Source organism: Chelonia mydas, chromosome 10 (genome assembly GCF_015237465.2).
Source record: "Chelonia mydas isolate rCheMyd1 chromosome 10, rCheMyd1.pri.v2, whole genome shotgun sequence".
NCBI lineage: Eukaryota > Metazoa > Chordata > Testudines > Cheloniidae > Chelonia > Chelonia mydas.
Genome location: NC_051250.2, coordinates 63981394 through 64001709, shown reverse-complemented (window position 1 = coordinate 64001709; position 20316 = coordinate 63981394). Strand labels below are relative to the sequence as shown.

Below are 20316 nucleotides of genomic sequence, written 5' to 3'. Positions count from 1 at the left end.
TCTGAAACACTACCACATGGTTTTCCGTTTCCAGTTGGCTTCCTTTTTTGTAGTTGAAGTAGTCACAGTTGTATCCTCCTCCTGCATTTCCTGCTAAAACTTCAAGAGCTACCATCGTACTATCACCTTAACCATAAACTTCTAATGTTTACCTATTTTTACAGCAGATTAGGTCTTCTTGGATGATGCATTAGTTCTTTTTCAGTGCATAACTCTATTGCAAAGGGATTGAAGAGAGGGAAGTTTTTCCAGAAATGCAGTTTGGTAGATGCAACACTTCACTTTATTGTTGCTTCCATTATTTAACTTTTCCTTAGTTTTTAAGTACTCTTAATATCGCTTTCATTTCTAAACTAGTAAACTTCATCTATACTGCTTGTCTGATTGGTTTCTTCTTTTGCTTTTCGGATTGTCATTGGTAAATATTGCATTTAATATATACAATAACAAAGATGTGAAAACTTAATCCTTGCAACTGTCCCACAGGTCACTTGGTCCTAGTCACATTTCATTTGGAAAACTCTGTAGAAGATGTGGAATGCAGGGGGCAGAGCACTGCTTATTACTCATGATGCACTACGTTGCAGGGTTGCCAGCTACCGGAAGAGTGGAAATTAAGACCAATTAAATTCCTTTGGTTGGCGTCACTGGCGTTCTTGTCTGCATTGGGGATAAAGCAGGCTTCGAAATCCACATTCCACAAACAACCAAATTTGAGTCTAGCCCCTGAATATAACTAGAGTATAGGCGTCAGTCTCACTTCAGCAGCCTCTGACAGTGTATTAAGTATGGGTGCAAAGTGATCTTTTTTTCAACTCAAAGTGAAATCATTACAGCCCATCTATTTTTGGCTCAGTGTAAAAGGGGCCAAATTGTTTAGCAAACCTTTTAGATTAGTCATTTTGGGGCTCTTGTCTTTCAAAATGATTTTGAAAAGACGGTATGACAAAATTCATTTTTATTTATGTGGTAACTTTGATCTAATCTTCATGGCAAAATTTGTTAATGTTCTTGAAACACAAAAATTGCAGATGGAATAAAGACAAGGAGTACTTGTGGCACCTTAGAGACTAACAAATTTATTTGAGTATAAGCTTTCGTGAGCTACAGCTCACTTTATCGGATGCACCTGCTGCAGGCACAACCCCCTGCATCTCCCATTAGCTGGCGGAGAGGGACAGAGAGACCATCACTAGTCGCTGGGCAGTGTCAGCCATGGAGGCAGCATCATTAGTTGCCAGGGAGAGTCAGCCGTGGAATGAATATAAACAAGTCAAAATACAGAACACAACTATCTGATGCACATCTTGCTACAATCCTGAAGGTTTCAACTGCTCAGTCACTGAGGCCAAACATCAACAAACTGACAGAACTGAAGCGTTGCCAGGTGTCTGGCAAACACTAAAAACTCTCTGGCAGGCGAAGAATTGTCTAAAGTTGTATGACAATTTTATTATTTCTAAGAAATTCAAAATAAAAAATATAAACATTTGCTTTCTGAACACCATCTTCGGTGCCGTTATTGGCCCTCTGGGAGGATTTGAGAACTGGCACTGACCCTAAGGTAGATTGAGTTTGAGACCCTTGAACTACCTAAAGTGGGGTTCCAAAGAGGGTGGAGCTAGGCAGTTCTCAGTGGTGGCAGATGACAGAACAAGAAGCAATGGTCTCAAGTTGCAGTGAGGGAGGTCTAGGTTGGATATTAGGAAACACTATTTCACTAGGAGGGTGGTGAAGCACTGGAATGAGTTACCTAGGGAGGTTTTTAAGGCCCAGCTTAACAAACCCCTGGCTGGGATGATTTAGTTGGTATTGGTCCTACTTTGAGCAGCGGGTTGGACGAGATGACCTCCTCAGGTCTCTTCAAATCCTAATATTCTGTGATGCTTTCAGTTAAGATGCAATTATTATGAAAGCCTACACAACTGTGCCCCACTTACATCTCTAACCTAGTGTCTTCGTACACTCCATCCTATCCTCTCTCCTGACTATTGCCTCCGCTGCAAGCTTCCAATTCCAGTCCTTTAAAATTAATTGATTTTTATCTGGAGCTTTGAAAATGTGAAGACCAGCATAAATGCCGCATGTTGTTCCATGCCAGCTCCTATGCTTGCTGCATCCTTCCAATCAACATTTGTCAGTTGTTTTCCAGCTCATTCAAATCACTCCAAAAATCCACCTGTACCAACAGGCTGATTGATTTCCTGATTGGTGCTTGTGTTAATTGCAATGCATCCCTGTGAATTTTAAGATTGTAAGCTCTTGAGGAGAATGCCCTTATTTAGTGGACATGATGGATGTTTGAGTTATAATCCTGACGAGTAAAGAGAAAAATGGAAAGGAGGATGAAGGTGATTCCTTTTGGTTTGTGATATTACACTTGAGAGGATGTTGCATTCCCACCAACCAACCATGATCTTTCCATAGGGCATCAACGGAGGAGAAAGAGGAGTGCTGTTTCCCTGTGTTTACTTGTTACTGGTTGAATGGTTTCCTTAAGAGTATAAGGGGAGTCATGATGAGACTAGGTTTTCTCATAAAGACCATACTTTTTACATATTTACATCATATTACTTTTTACGTCATATTTACAACTAGTAAACGTGTCTGAACTTGTTATTTGAGCTACCTTTTCTTACACTGGTCTTCCAGTTTATTTTGGACTTCTAAATGCCGTCTTAGGCACCAGATTGTTTAAACAGCCTTAGGACTGCTAGTACTTTTTAAATGCATTTTCCCAGTGTAAATAGCTTGGTCATTACTTAAGACTTCAAATGGGCAGTTCCTTATATGATTTAAAAATCTTAAATGTGTCAAATGCCCTAAGTAAAGAGAATCTGTTAATGATTTGCAGGATAACTGCTACCAGTCGTTAACTTGTTGTTTAACCACTGACTCTATTAATGTTTTTTTCCTTTCTTAAGAATGTTAAACTGTCAGCTGAAGTAGAACCATTTATTCCTCAGAAGAAGGGTCCTGATACACTTATGATATCTATGGCTCTCCCTAATGACAGTGGAGGTGTTAATGGAGTGGAACCAACTCCTATTCCCAGCTACCTGATTACTTGCTACCCATTTGTACAGGAAAACCAAGCCAACAGGTAATTTGTGGTTGTGATCCTATGTGGAAAGTAGCACTGACTTTTAAATAAGAATTTGAATTTCCCTTCTGTCAAAGATGTGCCTGGAATCAAGAAAGTGTCTATATAAACACTGATTTCATAGAATTATTGGTAAGCCTGAGAACTTCCTCTCTGCATTTAGTTACTCTTCTGTCCCCTCCTGGGTGAGGATAGAATTTCTATGACCCTGGATAATGTTCTCCCCATTTTTCTTCTTTAATCCCCTCCATTCTTAGATTCCTTGTTCGTTCTTTCTTGCCTTGGTCAGAGGACTGACCACAGATCCTTCTTGAAACCATCTGCTCCACTCTTAAACCTTCCAGAGCCAGTCAAAGAGTCTCTGAATTGTACCCTGCCACCTCTAAAACAAGGTACTAAGAGAAAGGGTCTAACTTGGATCCCTGAATGGTAGAACAGTATGCTGTTAGCAGTCTGAGGCCTTCCCATAACTAACTTTATTTGCACAGTGCATGTGCAAGACTGCATGATGCATTAAACTGAGCATGGGAAGGGATAAGAAACTGGAAGCCCCTTGTTCTAGTCCCAGCTCTGCCATTCGCTAGTTCTTTAGCCATGAAGACCTTTATCCTCTCCATATTTGTGTTCCTATGTAGGATGGGAGTAATGCTTTCCTACTTCATAGGAATGTTACAAGGCTTAGTCAGTGTCTATATGGCACCTTAAAATGCTACAGTGTATAAACTGCTAAAAATACTTAACAGTAGGGACTTTTTTTAATCCAACTCTTGCTATTATGGCAGTGGGACCCATGGGATACCAGTCCCGCAGCAGGGCTCAACACCACTGTCCCTCCTAGGAACTGGCTTGTGCAGATTTGCACAATTGTCATGAATTTTTACCCTTATCTTCCCCTCCTCTTTCTAACGCATATCTACAGCCTTCCCTACACAATGATCTCCCTAGTCCTAGGGAGAGGAGGGGAATTGGGCTCAGAGTTCCTGTGGGACTATTTTGGTTGTACTCGGCAGTCGAGTTTGGGATGGGAGACCATTGCACTGCACTGCACTTGCACTTGCACTCAGTGCTTCAAGGAGCAGAGAACTTACTTGAGTGGTAGGTGTCTGTCTTCATGTGCGCTCTCAAAGGCTGCATTAGGGAACCTAGGAGCCTGGGATAAAATGTGAGCTGATGGCTTGTTTTCCCATGTCTATCAGAACATTATTTGTCCTGGATAAGTAGGTGAACGTAAGACTAAACTATTGCTACCATATCTATCTGTAAATTTATCTGGTGTGTCTCCAAGTATTTAATCCATTTTCATTTTCTGATGTGTTGAAATAATTTGAACTACAGTATAAACAAACTATAAATAGATATCAATGCCTCTAATTTGAAAGTTTGTTATAAACAGCTTTCTGTGTTGTGGTGAAAATTTTTTCTTGACAATTATTTTGTCATAAGATATTAGTTTCTTCCGGCCTATTTTTTTTATTGCTTAGTATAATGTTGACATTCTTTTGCTTCATAAAAATTTAAATCTTTAGGTTGAACAGTTTTGTTTACCACTGTATCTTGTGTATTTTGTACAGAGTCCTTGAATGCAGTTGGAATTACATTATTTCAGTCATGCTCTCAAAAAATATATTGCACACTAGGAATTTTTAACAGTTAAGCATTTGAGTTAAGCTATTAAAAGCTAAGAGTTCATGAAACAGTTTGCACTAATTTCTTTTTCAGAATAAAGGACTTAGTTACTAGTAAACTCACACCAATTATATGTAACTATTCAGCAATTTTATTCTTTCTCTTTTGGTTTTACAGACAATTTCCATTATATAATAATGACATCAGATGGCAGCAGCCAAACCCAAGCCCCACAGGACCATACCTTGCATATCCTATTATATCTGCTCAACCACCAGTCTCTACAGAGTATACGTATTACCAGTTTATGCCAGCACCATGTGCACAAGTCATGGGTTTCTATCATCCTTTTCCTGCACCCTACTCTGCACCCTTCCAGACAGCAAGTGCTGTAAGTACAGTTACAACAGAATGCGCTGATCGCCCAAACCAGCCAGGCCAAGTCTTTCCATTATCCAGACAGCGAAGCAAAAGCAGTAACAGGGGACCAGCTGCCCAAAAGGTAAGCGTGTTATTTTTGAGCCCTAATTAACAGAGCAAATAATAGAATCATGTGAAAACATCTTGGCACAAAAAATGAACTGCTTTTTCGTCCTATATATTTTTGTTCAACAGCATAGGACAAGTATGTATAATAATTTTCTCTACCCTTGGTTTCTTCTGAAGCAGTGTAACTTTATATAGTTATAAAGTATAGCAGTAATGCTTTAATTTTACACAATTAGTATTTCAAAGGACTTAACAAGATCATCCTATTGTGACTGTTGTACTGTAAGAAACTAGATATACTATCTGAGGGGTGATGCTGTTGGCTTTAGGGAGCTGGGAGACAGGTTGTTTGAGGGTCGTATACGGCCAACAGCTGCTTCATTGGATGTTGTTGACTACCACGGAGGATTTTTTTTCTCTCTGGCTCTTGAATATTGCATAAGTAATTTTAAAACAGTAGGTTGGTGGTTTTCAAACTTTTTTTCATTTGCGGACCCCTAAAAAGTTTCAAATGGAGGTGTGGACCCCTTGGGAAATCTTAGACATTGTCTGCAGACCACAGATTGAAAACCACTGTAGTAGGTGATTTGTCATGCCACGTGCACTAGGCTGCTTACATCCAACAGCATTTCTGAGGGCTTTATTGGAACACATTTTAGGTACATATATGTCCTAAGAAGCACTGGTTATATTGAAGTAGAAGAAGTCCATTAATATGTTGTACTTAGCTAAAAGACGCTCTGTTTGTGTAGTCATTTTGCTTTTGTAGAAATACATTAATTATATTAAACTGCAACAAAACTCTCCTCTCTTGCTCCCCAGTAGTTGTCTAGCATTAGCTGCTTAGGTAATAGTCTCCAAAACTTGTTGGCTTACGGTATAATATAGTATTTGTAGTTCCTTAAACTAAGCTGCATGGAAGATATTGAAAATTTCTTCAAACTGATAGATGCTAGAATGTGATCCAAAATAGTATCAACCTTGTGAACTACTGGAGAACATTACTCATAATCTCTTGTTTCAAACAGGTAATTTCTATAAAGAATCTGTTAGAACTTCATAAAAATTGTAATAGCACTAACCAAACAATTTTTAACTGTCATATTTAAGTAATATGTCTCATGTATATATTTGATCTTTTAAAACAGCAACTACAGTTACAGACGCACGCAAAAAGCAAAAGGGCTCCAGTGAAAAGTGTAGCTATCCAAAAAGAGACCAGTGCATCAGGCCCTGAGAACAGATCAAAAATTGTGCTGTTGGTGGATGCATCTCAGCAAACAGGTAAGGTGTTGTCTTTTTTTGTATCTAACGAACTGGAACTGCAGCTGTAAGTTAAGGAGGGTTGGACCTACAAGATGTCTAATGGAGAACTTCAAGAACCAAAGAAGTGCTGTAGAAAACATGCGATTGACTCATTAGTTGGCATTCTTTGCTCTCTCAGAACTTAATCAGTGCCACATCATAGGAATGTTGCTGGGGACATATGACTACTCCTAATTATTAAAGGCTCCTTAACCCGCTTTGGGAAAGAAATGATGGATTGCACCATTAGTGGCCTGACTAACTTTGAGTTGGAATCTTATCTTCCTACCTAATTTCTCTAGTAACTTTAAATTGTATGGTATGGTTTGCTTCCTGTCCTTAACTGTAGTTGTATTGTCTTTGAGCTGCTGTCACATTTCATCCCCAAAATGACTGCCATCAGTGGCAGTTGTGATCCCAGTAGAACAAATTATGATTATCTGAAGGCGTCAGAGGTAAGAGAGAGCACCCAAAATCTTTAGATGATCAAGGGCGCTGGCTCTGCAGACTTTGAAGTCCCCACTCATGGAATCTCAATTTACAGACTGACAGGTGGTTTCTCTAGGACTAAGTTCTGCTGAGTTGAGTCGATATGGAGACTCCAGCTAGCAGTATTTATTAGCTGAAGCCTATGGTGTTAACACTTGGAGTTGAAAAGACACTCTCAGGACTTGTGAGAAAAAGATGTTTGTAAACACTCTTTAGAAAAACTTCCTGAAGCTTGAAACTGCAGTTCTTGTTTTTTATGAACAGAAAATTTCCCCTTATTTCTCACCTGCTCACTCAAACTTCTCCACTGTGTGCATTTAATTTGTTGTAAGGCTGCTAATGAATGGTAGGCTGCAGACACTGATTTTACTTTTAGTTTAAGGTAAGAGTCATGGTTATAGAAATATTGGTAAATTTTTGGGTGGGAGTTGGGGAAAACCCTTGTAAACAATGAAATGGACTTTCCAAATAGCTAGAAAGGTAGATGGTGTGAGGGTGAGACTTGTGGCAGGACTGATAACTGGGCTCCTGATATATTTTTGGTGGAGGCTGATTGTCAGAAAGTTTTTGAAATCTTGAATCTATAAACATTCTATAGCATGTAGTGAGTCAGTAGGGCTCAATTATATGACTTAACCAGATAAAAACGTCAGTATTGAAGGTTTAACGCCACTTGCTGCAGAGAAATAGTTCTAAACAAGAACTATTAATTGCATGACAGTAAGCTTAAACTTTGATAAGATTTGGGAGGCATGTGTTAAAACTGGAGCCTGTCGTTTTATGTAATACTTCATATAGTCTTCCTTTCCATGGTTGTTTTGAAGGGAAACAGTTAACATCAAGTTCAAAAAATTACCTACCTTTAAAAACATTTCTTTTGCAAAAGTCTTAGTATCTGGCTGCCTGGGGCCTACATGAAATGAATGGTAATCTGTGTGCTTTCTAATGGTTATCACACTTCCATGCTAATTAGAACTCTTGTTGGCAATTGCAGCAGGTACCCCCACTGGACTAATATTAATTGTCTTCGTTCTGTCTGTTCTTTGGCAAACTTCTAGTGGCATCAATCTGGAACTTTTCAGGAGTAATAAAATTCATTGGGCTGGGAGAAGGATAAATCTCTTCCAAGAGTGGTCTGCAAAACTACTTTTTTTGTTGTTTTTTTGAGACTAGATATAAGAGCAGTTCTAAAAACCACACAGTGCATTGGATTTGATACAGTAAAAAAAATTATTGCAAGGGTTTCTTCATAAATTCAGCTTTATGTTTCTTCTGGAATGTTTTTCTTCACTGTGGTTGCCTGTTCCATGTCTGCATTTAAAGCAATAATTGCAAGAATCCTGCTGTATGAATATTTAGAGACCCAGAATGCAACTTAATGAGAATTTTGGCTTGACAACCTACATGCTGTTACCTAATTCCCTTGTTTTGAAGACTCTTGTTGGCAACAAAACCTGTTTGTTGGCAAATCCCATTGCCAAAAATAGGTTGCATCTTGATCAAGGGGTCGGTTAGTACAACACAAGTAGATGTGGTAATAGTCTGAAAACTGGATCTTGCTGCTTACTTCATCCAGCACTGTCAGTACATCTCTCTTTTTACTAGTTTGAAAGTACCTGGTGCTAAGATTTCTTTTCAGTAGCTTTTGTGTTTTCATCACAAATGTTAATGTATCATTAGTAATATTTTCAGCTTTCTAACAGCTGCCACACAATAGTTATACTTCCTTTGTCTTACAGATTTTCCTTCAGAGATAGCTAATAAGTCACTTTCTGAGAGCTCTAGTACAGTGCTATGGAAATCAAAAGGCAGGCGAAGACGTGCATCCCATCCTGCTGCAGAGTCCTCCAGTGAACAAGGGGCCAGTGAAGCCGATATTGACAGCGACAGTGGTTACTGCAGTCCTAAACATAGCAACAATCAGGCTGCTGCTGCTATGACTTCAAAAAATACAGATTCTGGTGCAATGAATGTAGGTGAACATTTGTGAAGTACCAAGGCTGCTGTTTGATGCTACGATAATAAAAATATTTGCTAAAATGTTCTTTCTTCCTTTTCAGATTGTAGAACCATCAATAAATGCAGGTATAGCTTTTTTTTAAACTTGCAAAGAAAATCTTGAAGCTGTCACATTTGCTGTGTCATATTATATCTTTATTTACATGTTGCTAGGAATATTCCTGCGTCTTCCTAAATCAGTTAGCATAGCCATTACCCCATGTTCCTTCAAATCTCTTCTCGAGACCCATCTGTACTATCACACCCATGGTCAATTGCTCAATGATAATGAATAGGCAGGTAGCTTGGTAATGATTCATTAATTGCACTTGTCTGTATCTAAAGAGAAAAAAAAATTGAGGCTCTCAGATTATATTCTCAGCTAAGAATACATGCAACCTTGTGTTTCACACTTGCTTCCTGTTTCCTTCCCCGCTGTGTTCTACCTTACTTGTTGTATTTCGTTGCTATTTAGAACACAAGCTGCTTGGGTCAATGACTTGTATTGTATGTTTTACAGGACAGAACAAGGAGGTTCTCATCCTGATCAGGCGTTTTAAACCCTACTGTAATAATAATAAAAAATAACTGTAGAGGAATTGTACTAAATTCAGCCCTGAAAACAGTGGGCAGAAAAGTCAATTGGACTGGCTCACTGTCCATAATATGCAACTATTCTAATGAGCCCACTATTACATTAGATATTTACCAAGATAATCAAACTTCACTATTGGCAGTTGAGTGCCTATGATTGACTTCTGTTCTCAAAAGCAGTTTTTTTTTTTTTACCAAATTCTAGAAATCATAAGTATGGAACTGAATTTTTGGCAGAGAAGAAACTGTTGCAAGATTCGCATCACAATATTGGTGTGATCTTTTACTTTTAAGTGACAAATGTTCGGTGGTATATACAATCAAAGTAATACAACTTATTGACTTTTCTTTCATACATTTTATTTTGAAATTTCTATTTCTTTCAGCTGCCATAAGTTGGACTAATGTAAATTCCCAGGCAACTCAGAAAAAACCTTGGATAGAACACCCTCAGACATTTGCCAGAGGTGGAAGACCAGCTGAACAAAGAAATAGTTCACAGGTACCTTTAATGTTTTAAAATTCAAACACATTCATTTCTTGTAAATTGCGTCTCTCAAATTATTAAGAAGTAACATACAGTAAGCAATGCATTAAAATGGAAGTGGAAAGCAAACTTTATATCATGATTTAATCACTCTATGCATTCTATTTATTGCCTTCATACTTTGACTGCAAGTACACATTTGGTAATATTCTGCCTATAATCTCGAGTTAAGGAGGGTCTATTTATTCTGGGCATGTCAGTAGTATGTGAAATGGAGAGATGTCTGGAAAGTGTACAATTTAATAATAGAATAATCAATGCAACAATTTTCAGGTACTATATAGACAATTTAACAGATGCTTTAAACAAGTGGAAAATGCTTCAATTTTAGTCTTTGAAAATTGATCAAAATATTTGGGATTTTTTAAAATTACTAAATTTGTTATGGCATTTATATTCTCTGTTCTCATTCTTGTTAATTTATTTGCAGCCATCATGATATATTGGTGCCTTTTTATATTGTCAGCATTCCCATTACATTTTCTTTATGCTGCTCTGGTATCTAAGTAGATGGTTTTAAATCAGAAATTGTTTTATGCTAAAATTTGTGCAAGGTCTTGACATAGGATGAAATTCTTATAAAACTTTACTTGGGAATGCTAATAGATATGTATTGGATAGGATTTTTTTGTGGGAACTATATAAGAAGAGAGTGCCCTTTTTAACCTTGGCCGTCTTGCAATTTTTATTTTATTTTTTTTAAATCTGAAACAAGCTGCTGTCTGTGCTAAGGCAGCAGTCTTGCATCAGGATCCAACAGCACAGACCTTCATTTGTGGCCTAAAATGGCCACTCATTTACATTTAGACTGTAGGTATTGGAAGTGAAGTACGTGTACACAAGAAGATACTTAGTCTTGTTTGGTGCACACTGGTGGGTTCACTATTTTCTCTCCTTAGTCAGCCAAGGTGTGTGTCCTACATATTGCTAACACAACATTAATATGTATTAAGCACATGGCATAAATATTGTACGTATGAAGGTTGGGCTGTTATGCCAGCTCAACTATATTTTTCCCCCACAATGCTGTTCACTGGTATATCCCACAATACCTTAGAACAGACAATTCAGCTTTTAGCATAAGTGGACAGGAAAACCATCAAAGACCAAATACATTGATACTCTGTGCTGGTACAAGCTGGGGCGTACCTTTACAGACCAGTTCCTGGAATGCTAGTTAGTATCCAAAACAAAGATCAGAAAGGTACAAAACAACAAGTTAAGGAACTGGTACACTGGTGGGTTAAATCTTGTGTGACCTATGAAGTGCTTTCTAACTTGTAAGCAACAAACCTGTAAATACAAGCGGTCTTTGGGTGAAATACACCTTATGCAGAACATGTGAGATAAGAGATAAGATAAGAGATAAATGTGAGATAAGAATTGCTTCCCAGAACAAGGACATGTACAGTATGTCTCCTTTTTTTGTATTGTACTGTTTTGTCTTTTGATCCGGGGTGGGCAAACTTTTTGGCCCGAGGGCCACAGTGTGGTTGCAGAACTGTGTAGGGGGCCGGGTAGGGAAGGCTGTGCCTCCCCAAACAGCCTGGCCACTGCCCCCACCCGACCCCTCCCACTTCCTGCCCCCTGACTGCTCCTGACCCATCCAACCCCCCCTGCTCCTTGTCCCTAACCGCCCCCCGGGACCCCACCTCCTATCCAACCCCCCCTGCTCCCAGTCCCCTGACTGCCCTGACCCCTATCCACATCCCTGCCCCCTGACAGGCTCCCCCGGGACCCCACAGCTATTCAACCCCCAGCCCGTTCCCTGACCGCCCCCCAGAACCTCTGCCCTATCCAACCGCTCCCTGTGCCCTGACTGCTCCCCGGAACCCTCCGCCCCTTATCCAATCCCTGGCCCCCTTACCATGCCGCTCAGAGCAGCATGTCTGACAGCTGCGCGGCCCGGCTGGAGCCAGACACAGTGCCGCGCTGCTCGGCAGGAGCGTGCAACCCCGCTGCCCAGAGCGCTGCCCGTGCAGCGGCGTGGCTGCAGGGGAGGGGGAACATCCAGGGACGGGCTGGGGGCTAGCCTTCCCGGCCGGGAGCTCAAGGGCCAGGCAGGATGATCCTGCGGGCCGGATTTGGCCCATGGGCCGTAGTTTACCCACCTCTGCTTTAGATAATACATTTGACTTGGTTTGGTTATTTGGGCTCTTGAACATTTTCCTAATGAATCAAAAGTGTAATCAATCAATTAGCTATACAGTTAATCAATACCTTTAATCTTTGTGTATGTGAAAATTGGGACTATAGAAGTTGACTGCCCCATAATCTTCTAGGAATACAACAGTTCTCAATTGTTATAATCTATTCTGGCAATTTGAGTCAGCTCAAGCGTTTCTGGCCACAATTTTGCATGGACTGGTGCTTTTGGATATCCTGGGGGAGAAGGAAGAGAACTGGTTTGCTTTTAATCCCACAGACATTTCACATCACTTTTATTTAATCCCACAGACTAAGTGCCAAATTAAGCTCAGGGAGCTATAAAATACACTTCACTTTGCCAGCCAAGCTCATTGCAACTGAAGGAGGAGTTGCTCTTGGAACAGCTTCTGCCCTTTGTTCCACCAAGAGGGCAGATTTAATTCATACCCAGGTCCTTTGGCAGTGAGAGCTCAGTCAGAGAATGGTCATTTATTTGGAATCTATGGCATGCTCCCTTTTTAGCCAGCCCCTCCCATGCCTGGCACTGTGCTGAACTTCAGCCTTATAAATGGAGTTTAAGGAGTTTTTATGCCATTGCAACCCCAAGGGATGTCTATGCACATTCATGCCCTTGTAAGCTTCCTGTGAATATAGCCTTTTCTGCACATAGAGTGGCTTGTGGGATTGGCTTGCAGGGAAGGTGGGGAGGGTCCAATAGAACAGGTTTTGAGAGGTTTTTTTGGTCTGTTTGGTCCAACCACAGTCAGTTAAGAGAAGATTCTGAGGATCCTAATCCTTTAATTCAGAGAAATCACCAAGTGACCTCCTTTTAGTTCCCTCCGAAAGGGCCCTGTTAGCAAACGCTTCCTCCAGTTTGGAGATCAGGTGAGGAGCTGTTTTTGAGGTGGCTGCGATGCTCTTAATTTTAAAAAATGTGTGTTGTACACGTTCAGCATGCCATTATCACACTTAGTTCCTGGAAGAAAATGCTTTCTCATCGCTGCACCTTAAACCTTCACCAATTTAAGGATAAAACTCTGAAGTCAGCAGCGGATTTGCATCTTCAGTGCCAAAGTTCACAGCGTTACCACTCTCCTTTTACTAGCTCATCAGGAACAATGTTTAGCATTGCGTTTATTTAGATGTTACATCACAGTGACTTTTTCAACTAAGTTTGTAACTGCATCAGTTCAGTCAGCAGTTTTAATATTCCTATGTCAACTATTCAGTGGTAGAATCAGCCTTAGCATTTTGCAGAGGCGAGGAAAACAGCATTATCATCTGATAATACCTCTATGTCCAGCTGGAGCAGCTGTATTGGAGGGCACACGTCAGGAAAAATACGTTCAGTTGGAGCGTTTTGTTTCTATATTCAAACCTATTTTAACAAAGAAAAGGTCTACAAAACGAGTGAAAGCTGATATTCTTCCTTACAGTTCTTGGCCTCCAATATCAGAGGAGCCCACAGAAGACCACAACTGTGGTCTTGTAGATAAGGCCTGTCCTGTTCACTGGTATTCAAAAGGAGTGGAAGCTCAGATTATTTCATTCTCTCATCACCTATTCTGTAATACTCAAGGTGAATATGAAGAGTTTAAGGCAGAACTTTAAATGTCTTTGCTTCTGTTACCTTGTGTAACTAATTGCATATATATGAGAAGCATATAATGGATTAATTATATCTCCTTGCAAATCCAAATATAGAATTTGAAAAAGTTTAGTTCATTCCATAAAAGTTGTAAAAAATGTACATTGCAAATATATACTATGTATGTAGGTGTTGCTGCAATTCATTCATTTGTAATCTTTATGTACTCATGTTAACAGTTCAGCTGATGAATACTTTTAAAGGGATGCTGTCTAGTCATAGAACAATAAGTTTCCATGAGCGCTTATAAAAAAAAAAAATGTAGTGGTTTTCGTTCTTAAACTTTATCCTGTTATTTGTGAAAAGATCAGTCAATTTCACTTTCTTTCAGGCATTAGTGTAATATTTCAGAGAAGGATGAAATGCAAAATATAAACAATCAGCCTTAGTGATAAAAAATAAAATTAGAATTTTAATATTCCAAAGAATTTTTAATCTATTGTCCCACCTGTAGTATATGCTTAGAATTATAAACTGTGCCTTCCAATCAAATATGTTCATTTTAAAAAATACACACACCCCATAGGTAATGTAGCTTTTTTTGTAAAAATCAGTTTTAACTTGAGTTGTCTTTTTTTCTTTTAGTAGCTAGCATGAATGCATTACAGATCTATACCACTTTTAATTCTAAAACACTAAGAACTCTTTTCTTGTTTTGTAAGTCTGGTTTCAGATGCAGGGGGCAAAGCACATCTTCAGAAAGAAGGCAAAAGCTGCAGAAGCGACACGAGAAGCCTTTAACCACAAGCCAATCAAGCAGAGCAGAACAAAGTCCCGAACCCTTGTACTTTGAGGTATTTTTTTGTGTTCATATCACTGTTAGGATTTCAATAGGACAAGACCTAATAAAACATGTTGAACTGATGATAGTTGCCTCGTGACATCTCTTCTTGCTGAAAACTAATTCTAAAGTTCCACAGCGTGATAAAATACACTGATTTCTCACAATACTATATGTGTTGCCTCTGTAGTTTAGGTGTACTATGTGGACTTTCTGATTTTATATTAAACTCAGTTAAATTTTAAAACTAGTATAATAGATTTCCAGTTTACTTTTTGCTGCAATTTTTATAGAATGTGAAAGTTAACTAAATTTAGTGCTTTTCTCTAATATTGCAGGGATTTCTTTAACATAATACACTACTCAAAATATGTACAGTATTTTAAAAGCTGTTGCCAATATACAGTTAACATAAGAACTTAATGTACAGATGGATACTTTATCTCACAAATTAGTGCAGTTTGATTAATATTTTTACCATTGGATACAAGTACTGGATACTTCCCTTCCAGCCTTGGCCATTCAAGTTAATGCCCTTGGTCTTTTGGTGTGTGGTGGGTTTTTACCCAAATTGTAGGCCAGTGTGACTTTTAATCCTCAATCCTTCATTTAGGATGAAGATGAATTTCCAGAGTTAAATAGTCACAGTGGAAGTGGCAAAGGTGGTAACATTCAGCAAAAATTTTCACCAAAAGTAGTAAGTAAAGACTTTTTTATTCTTGATATTTATTTTTAAGGTGAAGATAATTTCTGATTAGTGTTACCTGAATTTGCATTCCCCGTTTCCATGAATCTGTCTGGTCTATTACAGTATTTACAAGGTCACAGTGCTTTTTGAAAAAGCATATACAACACAAATTACTATAGACTTTGTTATGGAAATACTTTTCCAATGGTCTTTTAACTAAAATAACAATGTCAGGGAAAACCATATTGTCAAGAAGCCAAGTCTTGGATTTCTCCCTACCCCATTGCTACTTTATAAACATGGAGGAACCATGTGTGTATAGAATACCTATTTATTTAAAAAATGAATTGGTGGGGGAAAAAAAAACATTGGTAGGTTTATTTAAAAAACAAAAGTTAATATTGTTAAGTGGAAGTATTGAAGCAAAAAAATCATGAAAGAAATGAAGCTGGTGGGTTTTTTACAGTTTTTTATAGTTAACTTTTTAAAATCATTCATTTAGAAAATAATTTAAAGTGCACATTCTGAAGTACCATCAATGTTCAAGAATGGGGCTTTTCCTCTGGTGCATAGTCAGCTTTCTCTGTTTGGTTCAAAAGATGCAAATTTGCATCAGTTTGGTGCAAAAAAAAAAAAAAAAAAGGGTGGTGGGGGGGAATCCATAAAGATGTTACTTTAAAACTTATATAGCTATTGTTTGTGTAGGGCCCGAGCAAACAGTAAATTTTGAGTTTAGTTACATGACGAATTCAGCAAAAACTGTTAATCTAAAGAACCTGCTGTTGAATTTAAGAGGGTGGTTCTTCTATTATTGTTCCAATATTATTTTTATATTGACTTCTTTAGAGGTGTATGTCAATACTCACTGACCTCATAAATCCAGACAATACTTACCTTGTAAGTTATCAATTTTTGGCCATCTCAGCTTCCAGTCTATATATGTTATATACACTGAATGTTTTAATGGAACTCTCTCCACTGTAGTCATGAACTAAAAATTTAATAGTTCAGTTTAACAGATGTCATTCTGAAGAGAAAATGAAGTCAGCAGTTAATAAATAAACAAACCATATTGGCCTCTGAAACGATTCCGAAGCAGAAATTTGCATGAGAACCCTCAGTATTGATCTCTGATTACTGATTCGTTTGCTGTTTTCTGCAAAATCATGTATCTAGAATTGTTTATATTGTCATTAGTTATTGGTAGAAAGTCAAATCCTGAGAATCTGGGAATTTGCTAAATAGCTCATGTTGGGGGGGGGGAGGAAATCCCTGAAGTAGTAATTAGGATGGAAAACACAGAAATAATAGAACTGGAAGGGACCTCGAGAGGTCATCTAGGCCAGTCCCCTGCACTTGTGGCAGGACTAAGTATTATCTAGACCATTCCTGACAGATGTTTGTCTAACCTGTTCTTAAAAATGTCCAATGATGGAGATTCCACAACCTCCCTAGGCAATTTATTCCAGTGCTTAACCACCCTGACAGTTAGGAAGTTTTTCCTAATGTCCAACCTAAACCTCCCTTGTTGCAATTTAAGCCCATTGCTTCTTGTCCTATCCTCAGAGGTTAAGAAAAACCATCCTTCTCCCTCCTCCTTGTAACAACCTTTTATGTACTTGAAAACTGTTACCGTGTCCCCTCTCATTCTTCTCTTTTCCAGACTAAACAAACCAAATTTTTTCAATCTTCCCTCATAGGTCATGTTTTTCTAGACCTTTAATCATTTTTGTCACTCTTCTCTCGACTCTCTCCAGTTTGTCCACATCCTTCCTGAAATGTGGCGCCCAGAACTGGACACACTACTCCAGTTGAGGCCTAATCAGCGCAGACTAGAACGGAAGAATTACTTCTCCTGTCTTGCTTACAACACTCCTGCTAATACATCCCAGAATGATGTTCGCTTTTTTTGCAACAGCGTTACACTGTTGACTCTCATTTAGCTTGTGGTCCACTATGACCCACAGATCCCTTTCTGCAGTACTGCTTCCTAGGCAGTCATTTCCCATTTTGTATGTGTGCAACTGATTACTCCTTCCTAAATGGAGTACTTTGCATTTGTCCTTATTGAATTTCATCTTATTTGCTTCAGACCATTTCTCCAGTTTGTCCAGATCATTTTGAATTTTAATCCTATCCTCCAAAGCACGTGCAACACCTCCCAGCTTGGTATCATCCGCAAACTTTATAAGTGTACTCTCTATGCCATTATCTAAATCATTGATGAAGTTATTGAACTGATCCCTGCAGGACCCCACTTGTTGTGCCCTTCCAGCATGACTGTGAACCACTGATAACTACTCTCTGGGAATGGTTTTCCAACGAGTTTTATACCCACCTTATAGTAGCTCTATCTAGGTTGAATTTCCCTAGTTTGTTTATGACATGTAATATGTCTCTTTCACTATAAAGATTAAGTACTCCACAAAACTAATTTAGCTGTATCCTCATGCATGCTGTGACTTGTTGTGTCACAGCTATGTTACTTGTTTAATAGGTAGTATATCTGCTAAATAGACTAGTTCTCTACCTTTGCATAATTCTTTTGCTACTGTCTCAGATAAGTAGTTCCTTTTCTATTGTAACAGCTTGTAATTATGTTTATTCTCTTTCTTCTGCAACCTTAGCTGGATAATTTACCTGAAAATTCTCCAATCAATATAGTCCAAACTCCAATTCCTATTACAACCTCTGTACCCAAACGTGCAAAAAGTCAAAAGAAGAAAGCTTTGGCAGCAGCACTTGCCACAGCTCAAGAATATTCAGAAATAAGTATGGAGCAGAAGAAACTCCAGGTCTGTTACATTTTCAAGTAGTAATTGCTAGGGGAGGAATAACTATCATCCAATAGCATTCCTTCATACACTATTATAACAATAATGTCTGTTTAAAATAGATGCTGTCTTCTACTGATCATTGGTAAATAGACATAAAGGTGAACTATGTCTTATGTTCATGTTACAGGAGGCTTTATCAAAAGCAGCTGGGAAGAAGAGTAAAACTCCTGTGCAGCTAGACTTAGGGGATATGTTAGCAGCGCTTGAGAAACAGCAACAAGCAATGAAAGCCCGTCAGCTCACCAATACCAGGCCCCTCTCATACACAGGTAATTCCATCTAACTTTAGTATTCCATAGCTTCTCTTTTGAGAACATAAGATGAAAATCTGATCATTCAAAATCTAGCGCTTACCTCATGCGGCTCCTGAAAGCGGCCAGCACACCCCTCTGGCAGCGGCTCCTAGGTGGGGGGGTTCAGGGGGTCTCCGCACACCGCTGCCCACAGGCACTGCCCCCATAGCTTCCATTGGCCGCAGTTCCCAGCCAGTGGGAGCTGTGGAGTCGGGGCTCAAGGCGGGGCTGCTGCGCGGACACCCCCTCCCCAGGGGCCACAGGAATGTGCTGGCCACTTCCTGGAGCAGTACAGAGCAAGGGTGGGCAGGAAGCCTGCCTTAACCCCGTTGTGCTGCCACGGGGGCCCCTGGACCCTTTTAATTCGCCGTGGCCCCTGCGCAGTTGCCCTCTTTGCCTGAACACTTATTAAAGTGCTATTGTATAACGTACTGTGAATCACACTATGAATCGCCTCTGGGAAATAAATGAACAAAGTGCACTTTTTGTATTCCCTAATTTGCAAGGAGTCTTCCACTCATAAATACTGACCAGCAAGGTTGTATCTAACAAAGTGCCAGAAAGAACTTTGATTGTAGGCTTCATTTTAAAATGCATTTCTTTTGGCCTGTTGCTATATAGAAAAATCTTATTTCTTCCAAATAATGTCAGTTAAATTCTACCTTCCTTCTTAATCTGTTATATTATTATAACAGAAGTATTTACAGATTACATATTCGTGTCTAGGAAAATGATATTTACATGTCATTTGAGACAAACTCCATCTTACTCTTAAACGTTCTGTGATGTCTAGCCCTCTTTTTCTCCTGGAATGAGTAGTCCGTTTCCTAAAACATGAGGCTAAATTAAAGAAATATGTAAATGTGAAAACATCAACATTTGGTGATGTAACTTTCCTGTCATAAACTTCCCCTTCCCCTGCAAAAGGAAGGAAAGTCTACTTTGTGAGAATTCATTAGTGGAAATTTTGAAAGTGTGTGGGCTTTCTTTCAGTAGTGTCTTTTAGTGAAACTATCTTTTTTGTCTATATTTAGTTGGTGGTGCTGCACCTTTTCATACCAAAGAATCTACCAACAGAAAGTCATTAACTAAAGGACAGCCATCTGTGGGTTGTCTTAATCCTTTGGACTCTACTGCTCCAAAAGTAAAAAGAGGAAAAGAGAGAGAAATTTCCAAACTAAAACGCCCTACCGCACTTAAAAAGGTAAACCATGCAACTGTTTTGGGACTGTCTTGATCCAAGTTTCAAGATTAAGAGATAACAATGACAAATAATTCTCTTAATAATGTTTTAGTTGTGGTCTAGTGGGATTGGGAATCATGAACTCCTGAAGTGTGATGCCCTGATCTTTAGGACAGCTGGGGACCAATTTGCTCCTAAAGGAATAGTTCTCTAGCAGCTCTTGCTGATTTCTGGAGTACAGCATGCTTCTGACATACACAACCCAGTGCTGGGTCTGTTCTAGGGGTATCTGGTGGAGGGTGGGAGAGGAAAGAGAAGCAAGTGATGTATAGATGGCTACTGACTATCCAGTAAATGCATCAAGGCTGAGAATCTAGCCCATATTTTTCATTATTCATTACAGTATTGGCATATGTCATTGATGCTTTGATATTTTATCATTAGCTTTTATCTTTGATACAGTAAATAGCCATGTTTTCTCAGCACCTTGTATTGTGGTGCTTTTTTATGCTTTTCAAAAAAATTTCCAGAAGAAGCTATAAAATTCTGTTGCAATTTTATTGCATTCTTGCATCAGGTGTGTTTAC

The 20316-nt window shown here is 39.0% G+C and overlaps 1 protein-coding gene across 4 annotated transcripts in view; it reads left to right on the top strand.

The window, feature by feature from the left end:
• Nucleotides 1-20316, top strand: part of SECISBP2L (SECIS binding protein 2 like) — a 51071-nt gene that overhangs the window by 10951 nt on the left and 19804 nt on the right. For 3 of the 4 annotated variants that reach the window (XM_037911732.2, XM_043524240.1, XM_043524239.1), the window contains exons 2-12: nucleotides 2925-3103; nucleotides 4907-5231; nucleotides 6367-6502; nucleotides 8752-8984; nucleotides 9073-9097; nucleotides 9991-10106; nucleotides 14610-14741; nucleotides 15342-15425; nucleotides 18044-18211; nucleotides 18381-18522; nucleotides 19581-19750. In XM_037911732.2, coding sequence (XP_037767660.1) covers nucleotides 2925-3103; nucleotides 4907-5231; nucleotides 6367-6502; nucleotides 8752-8984; nucleotides 9073-9097; nucleotides 9991-10106; nucleotides 14610-14741; nucleotides 15342-15425; nucleotides 18044-18211; nucleotides 18381-18522; nucleotides 19581-19750 — 1710 coding nt within the window. Of the gene's footprint in view, nucleotides 1-2924; nucleotides 3104-3360; nucleotides 3496-4906; nucleotides 5232-6366; nucleotides 6503-8751; nucleotides 8985-9072; nucleotides 9098-9990; nucleotides 10107-14609; nucleotides 14742-15341; nucleotides 15426-18043; nucleotides 18212-18380; nucleotides 18523-19580; nucleotides 19751-20316 lie in introns of those variants that run through there. The other variant, XM_037911734.2, reaches the window with a different exon arrangement.